Genomic DNA, 20,284 nt, shown 5'->3' with positions numbered 1-20,284 from the left:
CCCCCTTCCCCTCTCCATTCCCCTGGGTTCTCATGGACCCCCTTCCCCTCTCCATTCCCCTGGGTTCCTAACCCTCCCTGCCTTCCCCTCTCCATTCCCCTGGGTCCTCATGGATCCCCCTTCCCCTCTCCATTCCCCTGGGTTCTCATGGATCCCCCTTCCCCTCTCCATTCCCCTGGGTTCTCATGGATCCCCCTTCCCCTCTCCATTCCCCTGGGTTCTCATGGATTCCCCCTTCCCCTCTCCATTCCCCTGGGTTCTCATGGATCCCCCTTCCCCTCTCCATTCCCCTGGGTTCTCATGGATCCCCCTTCCCCTCTCCATTCCCCTGGGTTCCTTACCCTCCCTGCCTTCCCCTACATGGTAGTAGATTGTATTTTGAAGTATCATACATATATATATGGAATACCTCTTTCCATTATTTCTTGTTCCTCTAGTTCTTACTGAAGGTTTTTTTTGCATGTCATGGCAAGGTCTTCGTCTTGGTCATCTGATCTCTATCAGATCCTTATGGGTACCCATTCTTGTCAATCGCCATTATTTTGTGCTGATTCATCAACCCTTTGAAAAAGAGAGTGGCTGTTCTGTTGTTCTTCAGTGTTTGTTCTTGAAGGGTATTTAAGATTCTGAGTTTTTCTTCTTCCATAATTTTCAACAGTATATTTAGTGAAAAAACATATATGAAAAAAAGTATAGCTGTTCCTTGGCCCATGTATGTTTTGAGATTTTTTTCTTATTTGTGCTATTATGAAGAAAAAGCTGTACATTTTTAAATTTTGATTTAATTTTATTTATTTAAGTTTTTGGTACCAGGGGTTGAACTCAGGAGCACTTGACCGCTGAGCCACCTCCCCAGCCTTATTTTCTATTTTATTCAGAGACAGGGTCTCACTGAGTTGCTTAGCACCTTATAGTTGCTGAGGCTGGCTTTGAACTCATGATCCTCCTGCCTCAGTCTTCCAAGCTCCTGGCATTGCAGGCATGCACCACCACGCCTGTCTGTACATTAAGATTTTTTTTTAAATTGTTAATGGACCTTTACTTTATTTATTCATTGATTTATTTGTTGTGCTTAGAATCTAACCCAGTGCCTCACACATGCTAGGCAAGTTCTGTAGCACTGAGCCACAACCTGAGCCCTAAAATTTTTTTGTGTGTGTCATCATGGAGCCAAGCATTTATTTACAGAAATGGTTAAGATGAAAAGTAATATTTTGAAAAACGTTTATATTGTAAGCTTCTTACCATAATGACCGCTCCCCATCTTTGCTAGGTGGTTGCTGTTTTGCTTGAAGAGGACCGTTTGGCTGCTGAGCCCGTCTGGAGCCTCAGGGCTGCAGATCACACCCTGAGCATTAGTGATAGCTCTTCTCAGGTGGACACTGGCCTGCCATTTCTTGAAAGTAAGGGGTCTTCAGTGAGTTTATTTCTAGTCCAACCAGTAAACATTTATATTTATGGAATGATCTTTAGTTTTACTTCTATTTTAATGCAATAGAATTTATTGTATATAGAGACAGACTCTATTTCTGCCACACTGAAAAGTGAATATTTAGGGTTTTTTTCCAAAATATGTATGTTAAATTTATGATTCTCAATTTTTTTTGCTGATCAAAGATAGCTTTTAGTAACTTAAATAATGAGATTATTTAAATGAATTAAAACTGAGATTGTCTGTATTTGTTTTAATTCCAGAATCTATTCCTTCACTTACTCATTTTCTTTTGATTTCTCTAATGAAACAGTTAGAATAGCTTGAGGGTGTTGCATTGTTGACTTAGACACAGGTGTGAGACACCCATTGTGACCCAGAGATACTCATTTACATGTTTAAGGTAAGTCATGGCTATAGAAAGTAAATGCTAAACAAATGAATCACAGACTAGCAAAGAAGTCCTGTTGGGGCGCTGGGGATGTGACTCAGGTGGTAGCGTGCTCATCTGGCATGCGGGGGGCCCAGGTTCGATCCTCAGCACCACATACAAACAAAGATGTTGTGTCCGCTGAGAACTGAAAAATAAATATTAAAAAAAAAAAGTCATGTTGGCATGTAATTAAATTATTTTAAATGAACTGAAATGCAAAGACCGTATTTAAATTTCTTTAGCTAATAACATTTTACCTTTGAAAAAAAGTGTCTAGGGAGGTAGCTCTTGGCAATTGTGGCCCAGGTTTGTGGGGAAAGTGCCTCAAAGTCGCTTCTCCTTAAGAGATCAGGCTGTGAGCATGCTCTCAGGCACGTGTGAGGCTGAGCATTTGGTGCTACTTGTTCTAGAAATGTCTTCTTTTCCGCCTGCTATTTGTAGGTTTAGTTGTGTACATTCCTCTATCCTTTAATGTTTGCGAAAATTACGTTAATTTAAATAAATCTTACTATTCCTTGAGAGCATTTTGTTTATCTTCTTTTTATTTTATTTATTCTAATTGTTATATATGACAACAGAATGCAATTCAATTCATATTACATAAATAGAGCATAATTTTTCATGTCTCTGGTTGTACACAAAGTAGAGTCACACCATTCGTGTCTTTATGCATGTACTTAGGGTAATGATGTCCATTGCATTCCCCCTTCTTTCTTACCTCCATGCCCCCTCTCATCCCCCTCCCTCTCCTTTACCCCATCTAGAGCTCCTCTATTGTTCCCATGCTCCCTGCCCCACCCTCACCATGAGTCAGCCTCCTTACATCAGAGAAAACATTCAGCATTTGGTTTGGGGGGATTGGCTAACCTCACTTAACATATTCTCCAAGTCCATCCATTTTCCTGCAAATGCCATGATTTTGTGTTCTTTTACTGCTGAGTAAAATTCCACTGTGTATATGTGCCACATTTTTCTTTATTCATTCATCCACTGAAGGGCATCTAGGTTGGCTCCACACTTTAGCTATTGTGAATTGTGCTGACATCATTGATGTCGCTGTGTTCCTATAGTGTATGCTGTTCTTAAGTCCTTTGGGTATAAACCGAGGAGAGGGATAGCTGGGTCAAATGGTTGTTGCGTTCCCCATTTTGTTTATCTTAAACAAAAAAGATCCTGTTAGAAAAATGGTAAATCTGTGTACCTGTAGCATAACAGCACAGCAGCACACACAGAGGAGCAGACCGCACTGCTGCCTGGAGCTGACGCAGAGCACAGCGACAGCAGAGAGGAAACCCGGCTCACACCTGTGTCTGGCATCCCTCATGACCACCAGTGTCAGCAGAGGTTTTCTGGTTTGCTAATTTTTGTGTTTTAGTAAAATGGATATTGAGATAGAAGAAGGAAAATGAGATGGGGAAGAGGCATCTGACAGAGTGGGTGGGTCGCTTCACCTTTGTGAACTTAGGATCTGGCTCATTCTCTCCCAGTCTGAGGTGAGATGCAGTGATATTTGAGCCTCCGTGGAATCTGCTCTCTGCTATCATCACTCCTAAAGCACGTGTCCCTGGGTGAGGGCTCGGTGTGCACAGGGTCCTAGGCACGATGACTGGGTGGATTCCGCAGTGAGGGGGGCAGAAATGCTGCCCTCCTGGGACTTAGGTTTGGTGTTGAGATGGACTGCAGACTGCTGACCAAGGGCTTGTGATGTGTTAGAGAGGGAGGCCTTCCATGGAGAAGGCCACAGACAGCTTCTGGAGAGAAGGCCTCCCTGGGTGAAGCCAGATGGGGAAGCAGGCTGTAGGGAACGGAGGCCTGGCCCGCAGAGCCAGGTGAGGTCACTGGAGTGGCAGAGTGCGGACCTCCTGCTGGCACTGAGCAGCAGAACTCTGCAATAGAATGGTGCTCGTGTTTCTGAGAACCACTGTGGAAAATCGCCCATAAACCCATAGAGCTCATGGATGGAATCCCAGCACAACATGCAAAAAAATATGAAAGATGGCAGCACGTTCCACACGTGTTGAATGGTCAAGAAACCAAGCCATTGAGGCACTTTTTCTGGAGAAGGACCTGGAATTTTCTGTGGAGGGCCCAGGAGGGCTGTGCCCGCATGCCTGTGACAGGGTGGCCCAGGTGTGGATGTCGTGGGCTGTGGCATCCATGGGTGTGGGGTATGTATGCCTTGGTGGTCTGGCACCGTCCTCTGTGCTGCCCCCTCCCTGCCTGCAGTGCTGTCTGTCTGTGACTGAGCAGCTCTTACCTGACATCCTGCTCTCTCCCCTCTGTCAGCATCTTCTGCTGATTTGGGGGCACAGCAAACTCCACCAACACCGAAGCCTGGAATTGGTTCCATTTGCTATTACCCAGCAGCATCTGGAGCAGAGCTCAGCTCTACCTCACTGGAAGAGACAAGTCTGCTGTGTTCCTGGCAGGCTGTTTTAAGAGAACTGAGGTTCCTAAGGGTAATGTCCTCACAAGGGATCAGCGTGGCTCAGTCCTGCGCCTCCTGCCCTGAGCTGCTGATTCTGAGTGCAAGCTTGTGGCTGAGAAGAGGTGTGATGCCCTGGCTGCCTGGCCAGCCTGGAAGGTCACGTGCTCACCTTGGCTGTGGCCATTACCAGTGTGTGTTCAGTTTGTTTCTTCATTAGGTTGAAATTTATTTGAGGGTTCTGGGTGTTCATTTAACATGGATTCCAGCAAATTGCTAAGATGCAAACATACTTTTCTTATCTCTTCCCCAGATCGAAAAGTATCCTTCTTGCATGCCTCTCGAGTACAAAGGCAGACCGTGGTCTCTGTGCATGATCTACCTGCAAAGGCCTCTGCCCAGCTGCTGGACTGCAGATACGTCCTCTGTGTATGGGACATCTGGCAGCCTTCAGGGCCGCAGAAGGTCCTGATTTGTGAGTCTAAGGTATATGCAAGAGGAGAGGCGTGTTCGCTGGGGGTGCGACTGTCACTCCCGTCTTGCACGGCTCCCCTCAGCCCTGCTGTGGGCCGGCAAGACACAGGGGTGTGTTTGCTTCAACCCCAGAAATTCTTAGTTCACAGGACCCACTCAGATTGAGAGTCCTAGGAGTCAGAGAGCAGGCTCTTGGCCAGTCGAGAACTTGGAAGTGAGTGTAGTTGTGGGCTTACTGGAAACATTGGCCGACCTGGGCACGACACTGGACCCTAGGACTTCCTCCTTGGCTGGCGCTGTGGGGCATGTTAGAGGTTTCCTCTTTTCCTGAGGCTTCTTGAAGTAGCTTTGCACCCCTGTCACTTATTTGGGCACGCCCTCCTTCAAGTGTTTATGCTCCTGGTTACTGACAGCCAGGGGAAGAGCTGCCCCTTCACATTCATATCCCTTTAATTAGGAAAATGTCCTACTTTTGTGTTCCTTGATTTCTCCCAAAGCCATAGGGAGGAGTAACTTTCACAGGTAGCAGTTTTAGGGAATTGAATGTTAAAACTTTTTGCAACAGAGGGTGTAGTTGAGGTGACTAAGGTGGAATGGTCTGTTTTGAAGCCCAGTGAATTGCATTGAGAAGTGACAGTCGAGCACCTCTCGTGTGGCTATCATGTGGTCCCAAAAGTCCTGCAGGGGGACTTTGTCCCTACTGTCCATTTGAGGAAACCAAGCATTTTATCTATGTGCAGAGGTCTGTGTTCACTAGGTCCTTCAGCTTCTCAGACACAGGCACCTGGGACGTCCCTCTGGGTCAAGTGAGCAGGCGCCAGTGTGGGACGAGCAGACCCGACTGCCGTGGGCCAGTCCCCTGCCCCAGGCGTCAGCCCCCGGTGTTTTCCTTTCAGGTCACGTGTTGCTGCTTTAGCCCTCTGAAGGCATTTCTGCTGTTTGCTGGGACAGCACATGGCTCAGTGGTGGTGTGGGACCTAAGAGAGGACTCCAGGATTCACCGTTCCGTTGAGCTGAGTGACTGCTGCTGGACCTTCAGGACGGCCACGTTTTCCACCGGTCAGTGTCATGTCTGCCAAGCTGGTGTCTCTGGAAAGCCACGCCAGAGCTGAGACTGAAGTTTTAAATTGATTGGCATTTATTCATTCAGATTATCCAGAAGCTGGGATCCAATCCATGGGCAAGGGAGGCATTTCATAAGTAGAAAAAAATATTTACCCAAGTAACCCTCATGCAGCAGCCAAGAGTGATTGGAATCGTCCTTCATATTCAATCTGTGGATTCCCTGAAATCCTCCACAAGAGGGTGTGTGGTTCTAGATCAGCTGAGGGTCCGATGGTGTGTGTGCGCCTGTGGCATGGTGGGTTAGTGCTGGCAGTGGGAAAGTGAGGGTCGTCTCCCCCTGGGGCTGACAGGCCAGAGCGGCCACCCTCCCAGGACGCCAATCTCCTGTCACCCACCCTGCCACCACCACAGCACTCGCAGTCACTTCCTGGAGCCAGCACTCTCCCCAGGCCCCTTGTGTCTACCTGCTCATTTACTTGTCATGATAGCTGTGTCCCTGCTGCCCCGGAAGGTGACTGTGTGTGAGGCCACACTGACTACATGGGCAGGCTGTCCCAGACTGCTGACTGATCCAGTGCCACAGTGCCTCCCCGGAGGGGCCGGAGCCCTGCTGCCATGGCTCAGCCCCCGGCCCTCAACTCACTCCTGCCGGTCCCTCTGGTCCCTGCCCTTCTCTCTTCACATTCAGAACCCTGCTGTGGTCCTCCCGGCCACTGATTTTGTTCTGTCCTGGCTCTGGGTTGTCCAGATGTCAAAGCACTGGACTTGTGCAGTAGCCATGTGTTGAGACTCCTGTGCTGCTGCGTGTTGCAGAGGCTCACTGCTTTGCTGAAGGTGTCCCTTGTGTAGATGCTCCCCTGGAGCCACTCTGGACTTGTGGTTGATTCCAGTTGTTGGTGATTGTGAATAAGTGTGCCAGGAGCCTATCCGAGAGTGTTAGCCATTTTGCATTGCCACAGGGTGTGAGAGTTTCAGGCACTCTGCATCCTCACCAGCACGGTGATCTTCCCTTCCTTGATGGCTGGTGATGTCGAGCACACGTCCATGTTTATTCATATTCATCATCCCTAGGTCTGTGTGGGTGACATCTGTTGAAGGTTTTTCCTTTTTTTTTTTATTGGGTTGTTCCCTTATTAAGGTTTTTTTTTCTTTTGTCCTGGAGATTAAACCCGGGGCCTTGCACAAGCTCAGCAAGTACTTCACCACTGAGCTGAATCCCAGACCTTTATGTCTTGAGCGTTTCCGTGTATTCTGGGTATAACTGGCAGGTTTTGTAAATACTTTCTCTCAATCTGGTTATCTTTTCTCATAACATTGTCTTAGAAGGACAGAAAACATTTTAAATTTGATGAAATTCAATCATCAATCTTTTTCTTTTATGATTTTATGTCTGGTGTCACATCTAAGCCGTTTTTGCTTAACTGCTTTGCCAAAGGTGTCCCCTATGTTTTCTTCTAGAAGCTGTGTGATCCTCGATTTTATAGATAAGTCTGTGCTCCACTTCTGCTGATTTGGGGCATGGTGAGGGGTGTTAGTTGGGGTCTGCTTTTTTTGCATATAAGAAGTCTTTATTGGATAGGACGACGGTCGACATTCCCTCCCTCAGCAAACAGCACTCCTGGGCCACCACGTCCTCCCCGGAGACCGGATTCCGGTGTCCTGCCAGGGGCACAGTGGCACCTCCTCGTGATGCATGGTGGGAGCCCTTTCCAGACGTTTGCATGACATCCATGCATCCTATTTGGCGAGGTGTCTGTTGAGGTCTTTTGTCCATTTTTTTTATTAGATTTAAAAATTTTTTTTCATTTATTCTGATCAGTTATACATGACAGCAGAATGTTCTTTGATTCATTGTACACAAATGGAGCACAAGTTTTTACTTCTGGTTGTACACGAAGTAGGGTCCCATCATTTGTGTGATCATATATGTACCTAGAGTAATTATGTCCATCTCTCCTATCCCTGTGCCCCCTCTCCTTCTCTCTCTCCCCTTTGCTCCATCCAAAGTTCCTCCACTCATCCCATGTCCCTCCCCATTGTGGATTAGCATCTACTTATCAGAGAAAACATTTGTCCTTTGGTTTTTTGGGATTGGCTTACTTCGCTTAGCATGATATTCTCTCCATCCATTTACCTGCAAATGCCATAATTTTAGTCTCTTTTATTGGTGAGTAATATTCCATTATGTATATATCACAGTTTCTTTATCCACTCATCTATTGAAGGGCATCTAGGTTGGTTCCACAGTTTGGCTATTGTGAATTTTGCTGCTATGAACACTGATGTGGCTGCATCACTGTAGTATGCTGTTTTTAAGTCTTTTGGGTATAGACCAAGGAGTGGGATAGCTGGGTCAAATGGTGGTTCCATTCCCAGTTTTCCAAAGAATCTCCATACTGCTTTCCAGATTGGCTGCACCAGTTTGCAGTCCCACCTCAATGTATGAGTGTGCATTTCCCCCACAACCACATCAATACTTATTGTTGCTTGTATTCTTGATAACTGCTATTTTGACTGGAGAGAGATGAAATCTTAGAGCAGTTTTAATTTGCATTTCTCTAATTACTAGAGATGTTGAACATTTTTTCAAATATTTGATTGATTTTATATCATCTTCTGAGAAGTGTCTGTTCAGCTCCTTAGCCCACTTATTGATTGGGTTGTTTGTATTTTTGGTGTTAAGTTTTTTGAGTTCTTATATATCCTGTAGATTAGTGCTCTTACGTGCGTGTGGCAACAATTTGCTCCCACAATATAAGCTCTCTGTTCACCTGATTGATTGTTTCCTTTGCTGAGAAGAAGCTTTTTAGTTTGAATCCACCCCATTTATTGATTCTTGATTTTATATCTTGTGCTTTAGGAGTCTTGTTAAGGATGTTGGGGCCTAATCTGACATGGTAAAGATTTGGACCTACTTTTTCTTTAGATGTAGGGTCTCTGGTCTAATTCCCAGGTCCTTGATCCACTTTGAGTTGAGTTTTGTGCATGGTGAGAGATAGGGGTTTAATTTCAATTTGCTGCATATGGATTTCCAGTTTTCCCAGTACCATTTGTTGAAGAGGCTATCTTTTCTCCAGTGTATGTTTTGGCACCTTTGTCTAGTATGAGAGAACTGTATTTATGTGGGTTTGTCTCTGTGTCCTCTGTTCTGTACCATTGGTCAGGTATGTGTTTTGCAGATATTTTTCTCCATTTTGAGATTCATTTTCTTTCTCTTGACTAAGTAGCACTTTAAAAATTCTCATTTCCTAAATGCCTCCCATGACATTTTAATCCACATATATGCTGCCTTTCTGTTTATGTGCCATGTGTATCTGTGCTTGTGCATAAAAAAAGCAGTGGGGAGATATTGCTGCTTTTGAGAGGGTTTTAATTTATAGGTACTTTGTGGGTTTGGATGGCATTTATATATACACATATATATGCACATATGCATATGTGTGACCATGCATGAATAGATATGTATGTATTTTAGACAGGGAAAAGAACACATAAAGTTTATTTACATGCCTCAGGCAAGGCAGTTATTAGGCTCCAAAATAAATCTTTTATAACTGCATTTTCTAACTCTTGGTATTAATAACAAACCTTTGAATCTAGCACTATTTTCAAAACACTAAATCTCTGACCCATATGTAGTCCCTCAGTCTTGGTGGGGTTAGTTCCAGGACCCCTGAAGCTCCCCGGTCCTCAGGTGTTCCTGCCTCTTACACGAGGCCCCGTGGTGTTTGTGTATACCTGTGCACACGGCCCCTGTACTTGATACCATCTCTCGTGACTTGTGTATGAAAGATAGTGCAAATACGTGACTAGCTGCTGTGCCCTGTGGGAGTCCTGGTAAGAAGGGCCCCTGCGGTCACTATGGTAAGGTTTCCCCCAGAGGATTTTCAGTCTGCATTGGTTGAGTGCATGGGTGAGGGACCCCTGGGTCGAGAGGGCCACTGAGTGCAAAGTGATTGTTTCATTTTATTTGCCATCTAACTCTTGTCAGTAAAACCCGCAGAGTCTTAAATGAGCTCCTGGCAGCGAGGGCTCCTCGTCCTCCTCAGGGATTTCTGAATCGTGTCTGTTTCCTAATGATGCTGCTTGGTCTGTCCTGGCCTCTGGCTTTCCTTGGGGGCCTGCGGCAAGAGCTGGGTGTTTCAGACCCAGAAGCACCTCCATCCTTGTCCTGTTCGACCTGCTTGTGTTCCTGCCGTGTGATGCGGGTTCATTCCAGACGGAGTCCTTACCTCAGTGAGCCACCGAAGCCCTCTGCAGGCCCTGGAGGCCGTCTCCTCGTCCGTCTGCCGGAAGCAGAGCTTGGTGCTCTCGCCCTTCTCTACCCAGGAAGGTTCGTGACGCCCCTCAGCCCGCGAGAGCAGGGACCCACGGGCTGCCTGGGTTAAAGCTGCTGCTTTCTTTCTGTCTCTGGCTTCCTTAGAAACGTCGGGTTTGTCATTCCACGTGGCCTCCCTGGATGACAGCGGGGTTCTCAATATGTGGGTGAGTTGCTGGCCCAAGGCCATGCCCACTGGCCAAATGGAATGGCTGCAGTAGAGAAAACACCTGGATTGAGGGCATGGGCCGGGAAAGAGAGGACACAAGCAGGGGGGAAAGCAGGAGTGACCTGGGTTTGTAGTTGTGTGGGGAGGGGACACAGGATCTGAGACCCAGCAAGTCTAGGGCCTGGCTGGCCACTTGGTAGCCGCTCCTGCAGGCCTGTGCGAACATGGAATGAGAGCTGTGGGAGGGCGTCCAGGCCAGAGGGTGACATCAGGACTCATCCTGTAGGCCATGGGACCTGCTGAGCAAGTCCCTGAGGGAGGAGAGTGTAGCGACCAGAAGGAAGGTGCCCCTGGCATTAAGGTGTCAGTATGTCGGTCCTGGAGCTGACCGCCAGCCTGTTTTCTGGGGCAGTTATATTTTTAGGACCCCGTGCTCTCTTAATTAGAGCCATATTTTGCTTCAGTTGTTTCCTAATTGTAAAATATGTCATCTTCATTTTCATTATTTTATTTTAGGTGGTTGTTGAATTACCAAAGGCGGATATGGCAGGCTCGATAAGTGACTTAGGTAACTATTAAATTAAAAAATTAACTTTAGTCAGTATTTGCTGAAACAATTGGAAATCAAACATATCTCTACCTGCTTTGAAAATGTGTGATTAGCTACCTGAAAAATGAAGTTGTAGATTGTGTACCTTACCAGCTGTGGAGTGGCACCTCATAGCACTGACCAAATGCTTTCTCCCGTAGCTTGGTCAGTCCTGCCTGCAGCTGCCTATCGCTCTGCTCTGTTGGGTCAGTCGAGGACCTCTGTGTTCTGCGTTCAGGTGTTGGGAAGGGCAGCAGAGTTCAGACGGCCTCAGCTGGGAGCAGATGTGCCATCCGTTGCCCGAGCCCTTGCCCACTTTGGGCTCTTCCTGTACAGTGTGGCCCTCCTGGACTCCTCGGGGCGTGGGGCAGAAGTGATGGGGGACAGCTGGCAGTTTTGATGCTGTGTGGTGTGGTTCTAGAGGCCAAGAGGGCTCAGAGGTCACAGAACACTTGGGTCCTGTGGTACGCTGTGGCCTAGCTGGACTGCCTCAGCCTCCAGCCGCTCCCCTTTCAGTGACATAGCCTCCCTTGTTTGTGTTGGGCTGTGTCCCTGGGTGGCTTTGGGAAGCAGTAGGAGTGATTTGGACTTTGTTCCTGCTCTTCAGAGTGAGGGAGGCGCTCTTGGCCTCACAGAGCAGATGTGGCTGCCCCTACCAGACGGATGCCCTGCACCGTGGGGTTTCTGGGGGAAACAAGACCGCATTACTTGCTGTGCGCCATCCCCCTGTGCTGACCTGTCTGGGTTCTGGTCTGTCAGGTTACGCTCAGAACCTCGGGTCCTCAGAACACAGGAGCCCTGTGCCTCCTCTGCGGTGTTCCTCGCCGTCAGCCCTCGTCCCTCCTGCTCAGCGTACCTTGCTGTTGTCCCTGCGGGCTGACCTGCCTTGCCTGCTCTCCCAAGCACGAGGACCCTGTGGTTTGAGCCTGTGGAGGCAGGCCTTGCTGCTGATGGGCCCCAGTGACAGCACTGCCCGCAGACACAGGCAGTGGGAATAGCATTAGTCTGCCTACAAACATTTTGAGGCACATATGAAATGTCATGCAGGGGATCGAGGCATGTGCCTGTGCTGTGAAACACACCCTTCGTGTGTTCTACCTCTGCAGATCCCCAGCTGCCTCGCCACTTTGCCCTCAGGAGGGGGGTGCTGCCTGGCAGCAGAGAGTGCAGGCTGCCAAGCTGTCCTGAGGCCTCCCACTGTGGCCTGTCGTGGACTGAAGCCATGTCTTTCTTTTATTCCTTTCTGAAATGTACTCTGCAGGTCCAGTCCCAGGTGCCAGGGAAACGGTGGGGAGGAGATGTGGGCTGTAGATGGGGACTGGGGTGTAATGCTAGGACACGGAGCTACCTGGACAAGGCTGGGTCAGAGAGGTGTCTCTGGAGAAGCGTGAGCCAGGACTCATGGGCACGCCTGCCGCAGAGGTGCCAGGCAGTTAGATCACATGATGGCAGCGTGCCAGGGCCCTGCCACCTCACAGTGTCTTCATTTAGTTGCTTCCAGGTCCTAGGCGAGATTCTGCGCAGAATCACATGGGTCTCTGTTCCTCTCGTGCAGTGGTTTTAAAAAGGGAGGATGGTGTTGGGAGTAGCGAGGAGGCTAAGCCAGCTCGTGTCTGAGGGTCAGTGTGGTGGCTGTGCGCACTTTGGAAAACGAGGGGAGGGAAAGAAAGATGGGGTTGGCCCTGGGAGTCCTGATGTTTGTTGTTCGAGGAGAGGAAGTTAGGAAACTGAGGAGCAGTGAGGGAGGCTGGAGGAGCTGGAGACCCCCAGTTCCGTCAGTAGGTTCTGAACGGCCCTGGGGGACTTTGCAGACGGGGCTTGCTGCTGTGGGCTGAAGGGTGCTGCCCCTGCTCTTGCTGCACCTGAAGGCAGAAGGCTGCAGGGTCAGAGTCCCCTGTGATCCTCGCGGGGCACGCGCACCTCACCTGTCGTTTGCATTGTGGCACTGTTTGAGATGACGTTCAGGCAGTGAGCGTGGCTCCAGGTTACGAGGTGCACCCGTTCTGCCTGTCTTTGTAGGTCTCATCCCTGGAGGGAGGATCAAGCTGGTGCACAGTGCCACGCTGCAGGTGGGCGACAGGTGAGACCGTGTGGCTTCCCGCCAGGCACCCCCATCTCAGGAGACTCCTGCAGAGAGGAAGGGCATGAGCTGTTGCATGTGCAGCAGATGTCTTGCTGGGTTTTGTAGTGAAAGCATATTTTCTTACACTCTGTTTTTGTACCGAACTTTTTACTGTTTTTGCTTATGAAAGTAGTTGATTTATTAGTAACAAATCAATGTAATAAATATAACTTCCATGTATAGAGCTAATGTTTTTTTGATCAAAAAATGTTTTCTGTCATATAAATTGATGCTACTTCACTGTTTTTCACCTCTTCTAAGGCAGCCCTGAAGTTTAACTTAGATGAAGTTTCAGAAACCAGAAACAGTGATGGAAGGTGTTATTTAGAGACGGACATTTCTACTTTCAGTCACATAACTCAACATGACACACACTTCTTAGTGAATGCACAGCTGTTACTGGTGGTACTCACATGTTCCATGTTGGCTGACTTCTCATGACTCAGGCCTAACTTTCAACATGCGAAAACCCTTGGAAAATCTTGGGGCCTTTGAGCACTCTTCACCTCGCAGAACAGCTTTGGGTGGTCTTGATGAACTCCCACATGCTTAGCAGTTTTACATCAACCTCAGTTGATTGAAATGCAGTTATGAAGGTGGATCACTCAGTTTGTAAAGTCATCAGATGCACTGCGGAGCCAGATGTCATGATGTCCGGCAGTCCCAGACCCGCAGTCAGAGCGGTGCCCTTGCTGGTCTTCTTTTAACCATTTCTTTCTCTGTGTGGCCTTCTCACTTCATGCCATGCATTGCATTTATTTTGACTATAAATCTCTCTAAGACTTTATGTGCTCTTTGGAGGAAAGTAGCTGATGTATCTGATGCCCTGTCCCACCACTTTTAGCAATGCCTTCTGGAGGTCCATGGGAAACAGTGGGGTCAGGAGTGGGACCTGCTGCAAGGCGGAACCCTGACATGCAGCCTCCCTGGCCCAGGGCACTGAGCCCAGCAGCCTTCTAGAACCAAAAGAGGTGTCCCTGGGAGCACGTGTCTCCTTGGTTGAAGTAGCTTCTGCAACCACCTGCCCTCAGCACCCCTGCAAGCCTGCCACTGAAGAGGTATCTGGGAGCCATTGCTTGTCCTCCATGGCTGTAACAGAGCAGGAAGTGTCCTTCAGCATGAACAGACATGTGGAGTGCACAGGAGGGGACCTTGGAAGCTAGAGTGAATGTGACTTTGTGGAGGGTGATAACTGAGCTTGACCTTTGAAGAATGGAAGTTGGTGTGTTCTGGCTCCAGAAAATAGTACATGGGAGGCCCAAAGATACGCAGATGCATGGTGTGTTCAGAGCTGCCAGTGGATCTGATGTGGAGGGACGGAGAGGAGTCAGTGGGCACCCTAGTGCATCTGCTCGCTCTGCTAGCCGGTTTAGGTGATAGGACACCAGAGGGCTGGCATAGCTTCCTTGTCATTTAGGATGATCAACCTGGCAACATTTTTAGTTTGGAACAGAGGGAGGGAGAGTAGAATTGGGGAGATCAGGTAGGAGGCCCCTGAGAGGCTGAGGAAGGCAGAACTGAAGACCTGGGACTGACTGACGGTGCTCAGGAGGGAAGAGCCTCGCATGGCCACCTTCCTAAGGTGGGTTGGTTGTAGGGTGTGCTCTGAAGACGAGCAACAGGAGGAGGAAGGGGTCTGTGGGGAAAGGCAGGACTGGGCAGGGTGGGGTGCAGGGTGGGCAGTCTAGCTGGAGTGTAGGGGGCCCAGAGGCAATGAGGACCACGGCAGGACCACAGCTGGAGGCCCGAGGTGGTGTCAGCCACAGGGCTGACATCTGTGGTCCTGCCATGATGTGTGAGGAGGAGCCGGAAAAGATCTGAGAGAAATCCAGACTCCTCACTTCTGACCAGGGCAGCAGCTGTGCATTAAGGGAAGAACCTCAACAAAACATCATAATTTTTAAAAAGAGGGTTGGAGTTGGGGCTCAGTGGCAGAGCACTTGCCTAGCGCATGTGAGGCCCTGGGTTCGATCCTCAGCACCACATAAATAATAATAATAATAAATAAATAAATAAAATAAAGATGTTTAAAAAAATAAAATAAAGATATTGTGTCTATTTACAACTAAAAAAATCAAATAGAAGGAGAACCTCTAGATGCAAGGACAAGGAGGGAACCTAGTGTAGTAGCCTTTTGAGCTGATGTGTGACAACCCCGAGTCCCATTACCAGACTGAGCTGTCTTGGGCCTTCACTGTGCACTTTGGGCTTCAGCCTCAGGCAAGACCAGGGCTGTCTTGGGCTTGCCTGAGTTGGGAGCCAGACCTGGAACCTCTTTATGGCAACCTGCAACTCGGTGCCCCTTCAGTGTGACAGAAACGGGTGTGGGCATGAGAACCTCAAGGTGAGAAGTGACTGTCAAAGACGTAGGCACGACTGTCTGGGGGAAGGGTTACTTTTACAAACTGGGGCTCCCGGGGTTCCCATAAGCTGTATGCCAAAGATGAGTTCACAATCAAAAATTGAAAGAACTATAGGCATGAGGAAGTAGTCCACACAGTGCAGCAAACAGAATTGATGGAGCACCGAAAACCTTTAGAAATGAAACTGTTGTTCCTGTGCCTTTACATGACACATGGTTAAGCAGCATATTAGATATAGCTGAAGAAAAAATTGGTGAACAAGATGATGGATCTCAAGAAATCACCACGTGTCCGCGAACAGGAAGCCGAGTGGGCAAGACCACCGAGGGGGTGTGGCCCGGCCGGCTCACGTCAGGCAGTGTGCCGTCATGCTAGGGGAGTGTCGAGATTGTCAGTTATCCTTACGGCTCCAAAACACACCATCTTAATGTCCACTTTCTTTCCCCAGCCTTTCCCATCAAGGGATTGAATTCTGGGGGCCCACACAAACACTGAGTGTCAGATTTCTGCCTTCAGATCCTAATCACTTTATTGTTGGCACAGATGTGGTGAGTAGTATTTTACATTTCCTTCTACCACTCATCCCTCGCTCCCAAAGTTGCATAGTATATAGTTTATTTGAGATTAACTCACTGTTTGCTTTTATTATAATGTGGAATAATTTTTTCAAGCATATTGACTTCACCCAACCTTATACCTAAGTTTTCTTTGGCCACTCTTTATCTTATTACTAGGGTCTTATAAGCCACGGCACAAGACAAGACTTGAGAGTATCTCCCAAACTATTCCGACCTCAGCAATGTGGTATAAGACCAGTAAAAGTCAATGTGATTGATTTTTCACCATTTGGAGAAACAGTATTCTTGGTAAGAAAGTCTGTTTTTATTTATTCATTTATTAAAATATTATTTTAGTTGTAGATGGACATGATACCCTTATTTATTTATTTATGTGGTGCTGGGGATCAAACTCAGGGCTTCACACATGCGAGGCAAGCGCTCTACCCCTGAGCCACAACCCCAACACAAGGAAGTCTCTTTTTATAGCACTTTTTTCCTTTTTAAAAACTTTTTAGTTATAGCTGGATGCGATACCCTTTTCTTATTTATTTTTATGTGGTGTTGGAGATCAAACCCAGTGCCTTACGTGTGCTAGGCAAGAGCTCTACCACTGAGCCACAGCCCCAGCCCAGCCTCAGGCAAGACCAGGGAGGCCTTGGGCTTGCCTGAGTTGGGAGCCAGACCTGGAACCTCTTTTCCCAGTGGTATTATTCACCTGTTTGGGAAGTACAACACAGTGACCTATTGGGAGAACTCGAAAGGTCATCATTCATTGGGCTATAAATTAATTATGTGTTAGGTGTCAGTGATATAAAGTAGAGCAATATGATATTAAGAACAAAGAAAGTAAAATAAATTAGGTCAAAATCGGACTCTCTTAAGAAATACTATGTTCAGTTGCAAACTATTTAGGGTTTAACAGAATACGAGCCCTGCCAGCTCCCATGTCACAGCCCTGAGAGCCTACCTGTTCTTTCTACCCATTCTTGTTAGATGGGCACCATCCCTTCCAGGGCTCCCTGCTGCGCCCATCAACCCCGTAGTCCCCACCTCGCCTGGGAAGGTCCACACCTCTTGGCACCCGTGTGCAGATTACTGTATACAGACCCCAGCAGCCACCTGGGATGCAGCTGCTCAGCCCAACCCACAGCCCTCCAGCCTCTGTGAAGGAGCCTGCTGTGTGGGTCCTGAGTCAGGAAGAAGGGGTGTGGCTCAGCAGCTGCTCAGGCCTCCCCCTCCCTCCTCTCCCCCTCCTTCCTCCCCTCCCCCTCCCTCCCTCTCCTCCCTCCTTTGCCCTCCCTCCCCCCTCCTCCCTCCTTTGGCCTCTGGCCAGGGGCCTCCCCTCTTCCTCCCCCTCCCCCTCCCTTCCCCCTCTTCCCCCTCCCTCCTCCCCCATCACTCCCCTCCCTCCTCCCTCCCTCCCTCTTCCCCCTCCCTTCCCCCTCCCTCCCCTCCCTCTCCCCCTCCCCCTCCCTCCTTCCTTCCTCCCTCACTCCTCTCTCTCCTCCCTCCCCCATCCCTCCTCCTCCCCCTTCCCTCCCCCTCCCTCCTCCTCCCTCTCCTTCCCCTTCCCTCCCCCTCCCTCCCCCCTCTCCCCTCCCCCTCCTGTGGACCTGTGCTGCTTATTTGGAATATAGGTTTTTAAGTTTGTTTGTTTATATTTCATTTTAGAACTCCACTCCCATTCTTGTTGCTTTTCTTTTCTTTCTCTTCTTTCTCTTTCTTGTACAGTACGTGAAGTATTAAATAGATTAAAAAGTAATTAATCTTCTTCTTATAGTTATAAATTTGGTCTTTTATTAAACCAGTTTTCTTTTATAGGAATTTCGATCCGGGGGGAATATGTAACCATGTTATTGATGTGGTCATATGTCATTTTTTAAAAAGCGAGTTATTTACTTCCACAAAGCCAAACATATCAGTTTATGCTTGAACCAGTGATAGTCCGCTCGCCCACGGCACCCACCTGTTTGTGCCTTGCTGGAATGCCCTGGCGGGGAGGGTGCAGACTCCAGGCGGGCACTCACCTGCGTGATGCGTGAGGGCTGAGCAGCTGTGAAACACAAAGTTAACTGCTCTGTGCTGCGTGACCTGAGGGACGTCAGTGCTTGAGAGGCTCCCTGGCCCTGGGGTCGGTTAAAAGGGTGACACTGCCTTCCTGTCGCAGGCCGGCTGCTCGGATGGCAGCATCAGGCTGCACCAGCTCACCTCTGCGCAGCCGCTGCTGCAGTGGGACCACAGCACGGGGGGCCGTGCCATCAGGACACTGCAGTGGTCCCCAACGAGGCCCGCCGTGTTCCTGGTGCAGGATGACGCATCGAGGATTTACGTGTGGGACCTTCTGCAGAGTGACCTGGGCCCCGTGGCCACGCAGCTCGTCTCCCCAGACAGGTGAGTGCAAAGCCCAGGAGCCGCCGCACCCCCTCGGCCTTTCTGCTTATTTAATTTATTTACACAGGATTGCCACACTTTAAAGGGTGTGACCAACTATAATGATGTATTTATAACTTAAAATACATTTCATATATTTAGAATACTTAGTCTCTTAGAGCACTTTCGGGTTCACCGCAAGCCTGCCGGGAAGGCACAGAGAGCTCCTGTGGGCCTCTGCCCTGCCAGCAGCGGCCCAGGTGACCACCCAGAGTCCCCTTGCCTCAGGTTCAGCCTGTGTTGTCTGTTAGCCAGTGTCTTGGAGCAGCTGCCCAGGTGTCATCACACAGTCAGCGCAGGTCGTCTGTGGGTTGGAAGACTCAGAGGGCAGTGTTGTCTGTCATGATCCCTCCAGAAGGGAAAGAAGCAGCTTTCTGTGAGCTTCTGAGCTAGTGAGCCATCTTACGAATTCAGGATGCATGTGAGTGTTGCTGCTGGTTTCTAAATAGGGATGCATGTGTGCTTCGTGACCCGCTCGCCCCCACCCCCAGTCACGCTCTGCTCAGACCCCCAGGGTCCCTGTGTCCCGCTGGCCCGTGTGAAATCTATTTAGTGTGAATTTAAGATGTGCATTGTCAGTGATACTACTTTATTTATTTATTTTTTAAGATCTCTATATTTTTTTAGTTGTAGTTGGACGCGATACCTTTATTTTATTTATTTTTATGTGGTGCTGAGGATCGAACTCAGGGCCTCACATGTGCTAGGCTCTGCCACTGAGCCAAAACCCCAGCCCAGATACTACTTTTAAATAATCATTTGCCATTGTTTTGTCTGTTTCAAAGCAGAGATATTTGCAGAAGCTTTCATTGCCAAGGGTTCTCTCTTGTGTTGAGAGCCACAACCAGGTCAAGATGGCGCCTGCCATTTTGCCAGAAGGAGTGGTTGAGAAGTAACGCCAGCGAGCCATTAAGATGATGATAATTAAGTTAAGCTGTGTATCATTATTAAGCTAATGACTGATTACTGTAACTGGATGATGCTGGATTGGGGCAAGCTGTGTATTCAGTTGTGTAGATAAACCTCTGCTGTCCGGCAATAAGGCGGCTCCTGCTACTTCGGGTGCCCGCTACTTTTGAGTTCCCGTGGAGTTCCCGTTGGTTCTCGCGGAGTTTCCGTGGAGTTCTAGAGAGTTCCCGTTGGGTTCCGGCAATAAAGTAGTTCCTGTTTGAACCTACATGTGGCTCACGACCCCGGTTATTTGTGCCCAGCCAGACTGCGGCACTCTTGACCTCAGTTTGTCTTTTCACCTGCGTTTTTTCCTTGAGATTTTACCTTTCTTTTCAGTAACTTCTCTGTGATGGTTTGTGAGAATTGGGAGGAAGTACCATTGCTCTTCTGTAAAGGAATGAAGAGGAAGAAATGGTTAGAAGGAGATAACCGTTTGATAGAAGGTTAGGGATATGCTGATGAGATCTGAAAAAATTTAAAAAATTATATTTTCTTAGTTCACTTGCTAGGTATGTTGACATTATGCTAATTATTAAAAATTTGTCAGGTACCAGTGGGTGGTGCGCCTGTGGTTTCAACACCTGGAGGCTGAGGCAGGAGGATTGCTTGAGCCCAGGAGTTGGAGGCCAGCTGGGCAATGTCGTCCCTGTCTCAAAAACAAAAAGCAGAAACAAAAAAAGCACATCAAAAACTGGGACTGTGATTGACATATGAGTGCACACTGCTTCCTTGGTTTGTACTCCAGGAAGTCCGTCAGTCACTTTTCATAAGCAAATACAGCGTTTATTGGGCACCGACTATGTACCCAGTCTGCTGTAGCGTAACGCAGATTGGGAGTGGCTTTCCTCTGGTGGCAGGACACACAGCGGACGAGGAGTGACGAGGCTGGGTGTGGGGAACAGAGGCCAGGGAGGACGAGGGGCCGCGTGGGCCTACCTCCTCCGTGGCTTCTG

General features: G+C 48.5%; 1 protein-coding gene across 6 annotated transcripts in view; it reads left to right on the top strand.

The window, feature by feature from the left end:
• The window catches only part of Dync2i1 (dynein 2 intermediate chain 1), a 60,018-nt gene that overhangs the window by 36,538 nt on the left and 3,196 nt on the right, over positions 1-20,284 (top strand). For 5 of the 6 annotated variants that reach the window (XM_071610606.1, XM_071610594.1, XM_027923850.2 and 2 more), the window contains 10 exons: positions 1,274-1,403; positions 4,604-4,776; positions 5,661-5,823; positions 10,049-10,162; positions 10,253-10,314; positions 10,833-10,884; positions 12,925-12,985; positions 15,839-15,938; positions 16,125-16,256; positions 18,118-18,341. In XM_071610606.1, coding sequence (XP_071466707.1) covers positions 1,274-1,403; positions 4,604-4,776; positions 5,661-5,823; positions 10,049-10,162; positions 10,253-10,314; positions 10,833-10,884; positions 12,925-12,985; positions 15,839-15,938; positions 16,125-16,256; positions 18,118-18,341 — 1,211 coding nt within the window. The other variant, XM_071610601.1, reaches the window with a different exon arrangement.

The sequence above is a fragment of the Marmota flaviventris genome, chromosome 1 (assembly GCF_047511675.1).
Source record: "Marmota flaviventris isolate mMarFla1 chromosome 1, mMarFla1.hap1, whole genome shotgun sequence".
NCBI classification, from domain to species: domain Eukaryota; kingdom Metazoa; phylum Chordata; class Mammalia; order Rodentia; family Sciuridae; genus Marmota; species Marmota flaviventris.
Note: the sequence above shows the minus strand (reverse complement) of the source record. Positions and strands in the feature narration are given on the sequence as shown.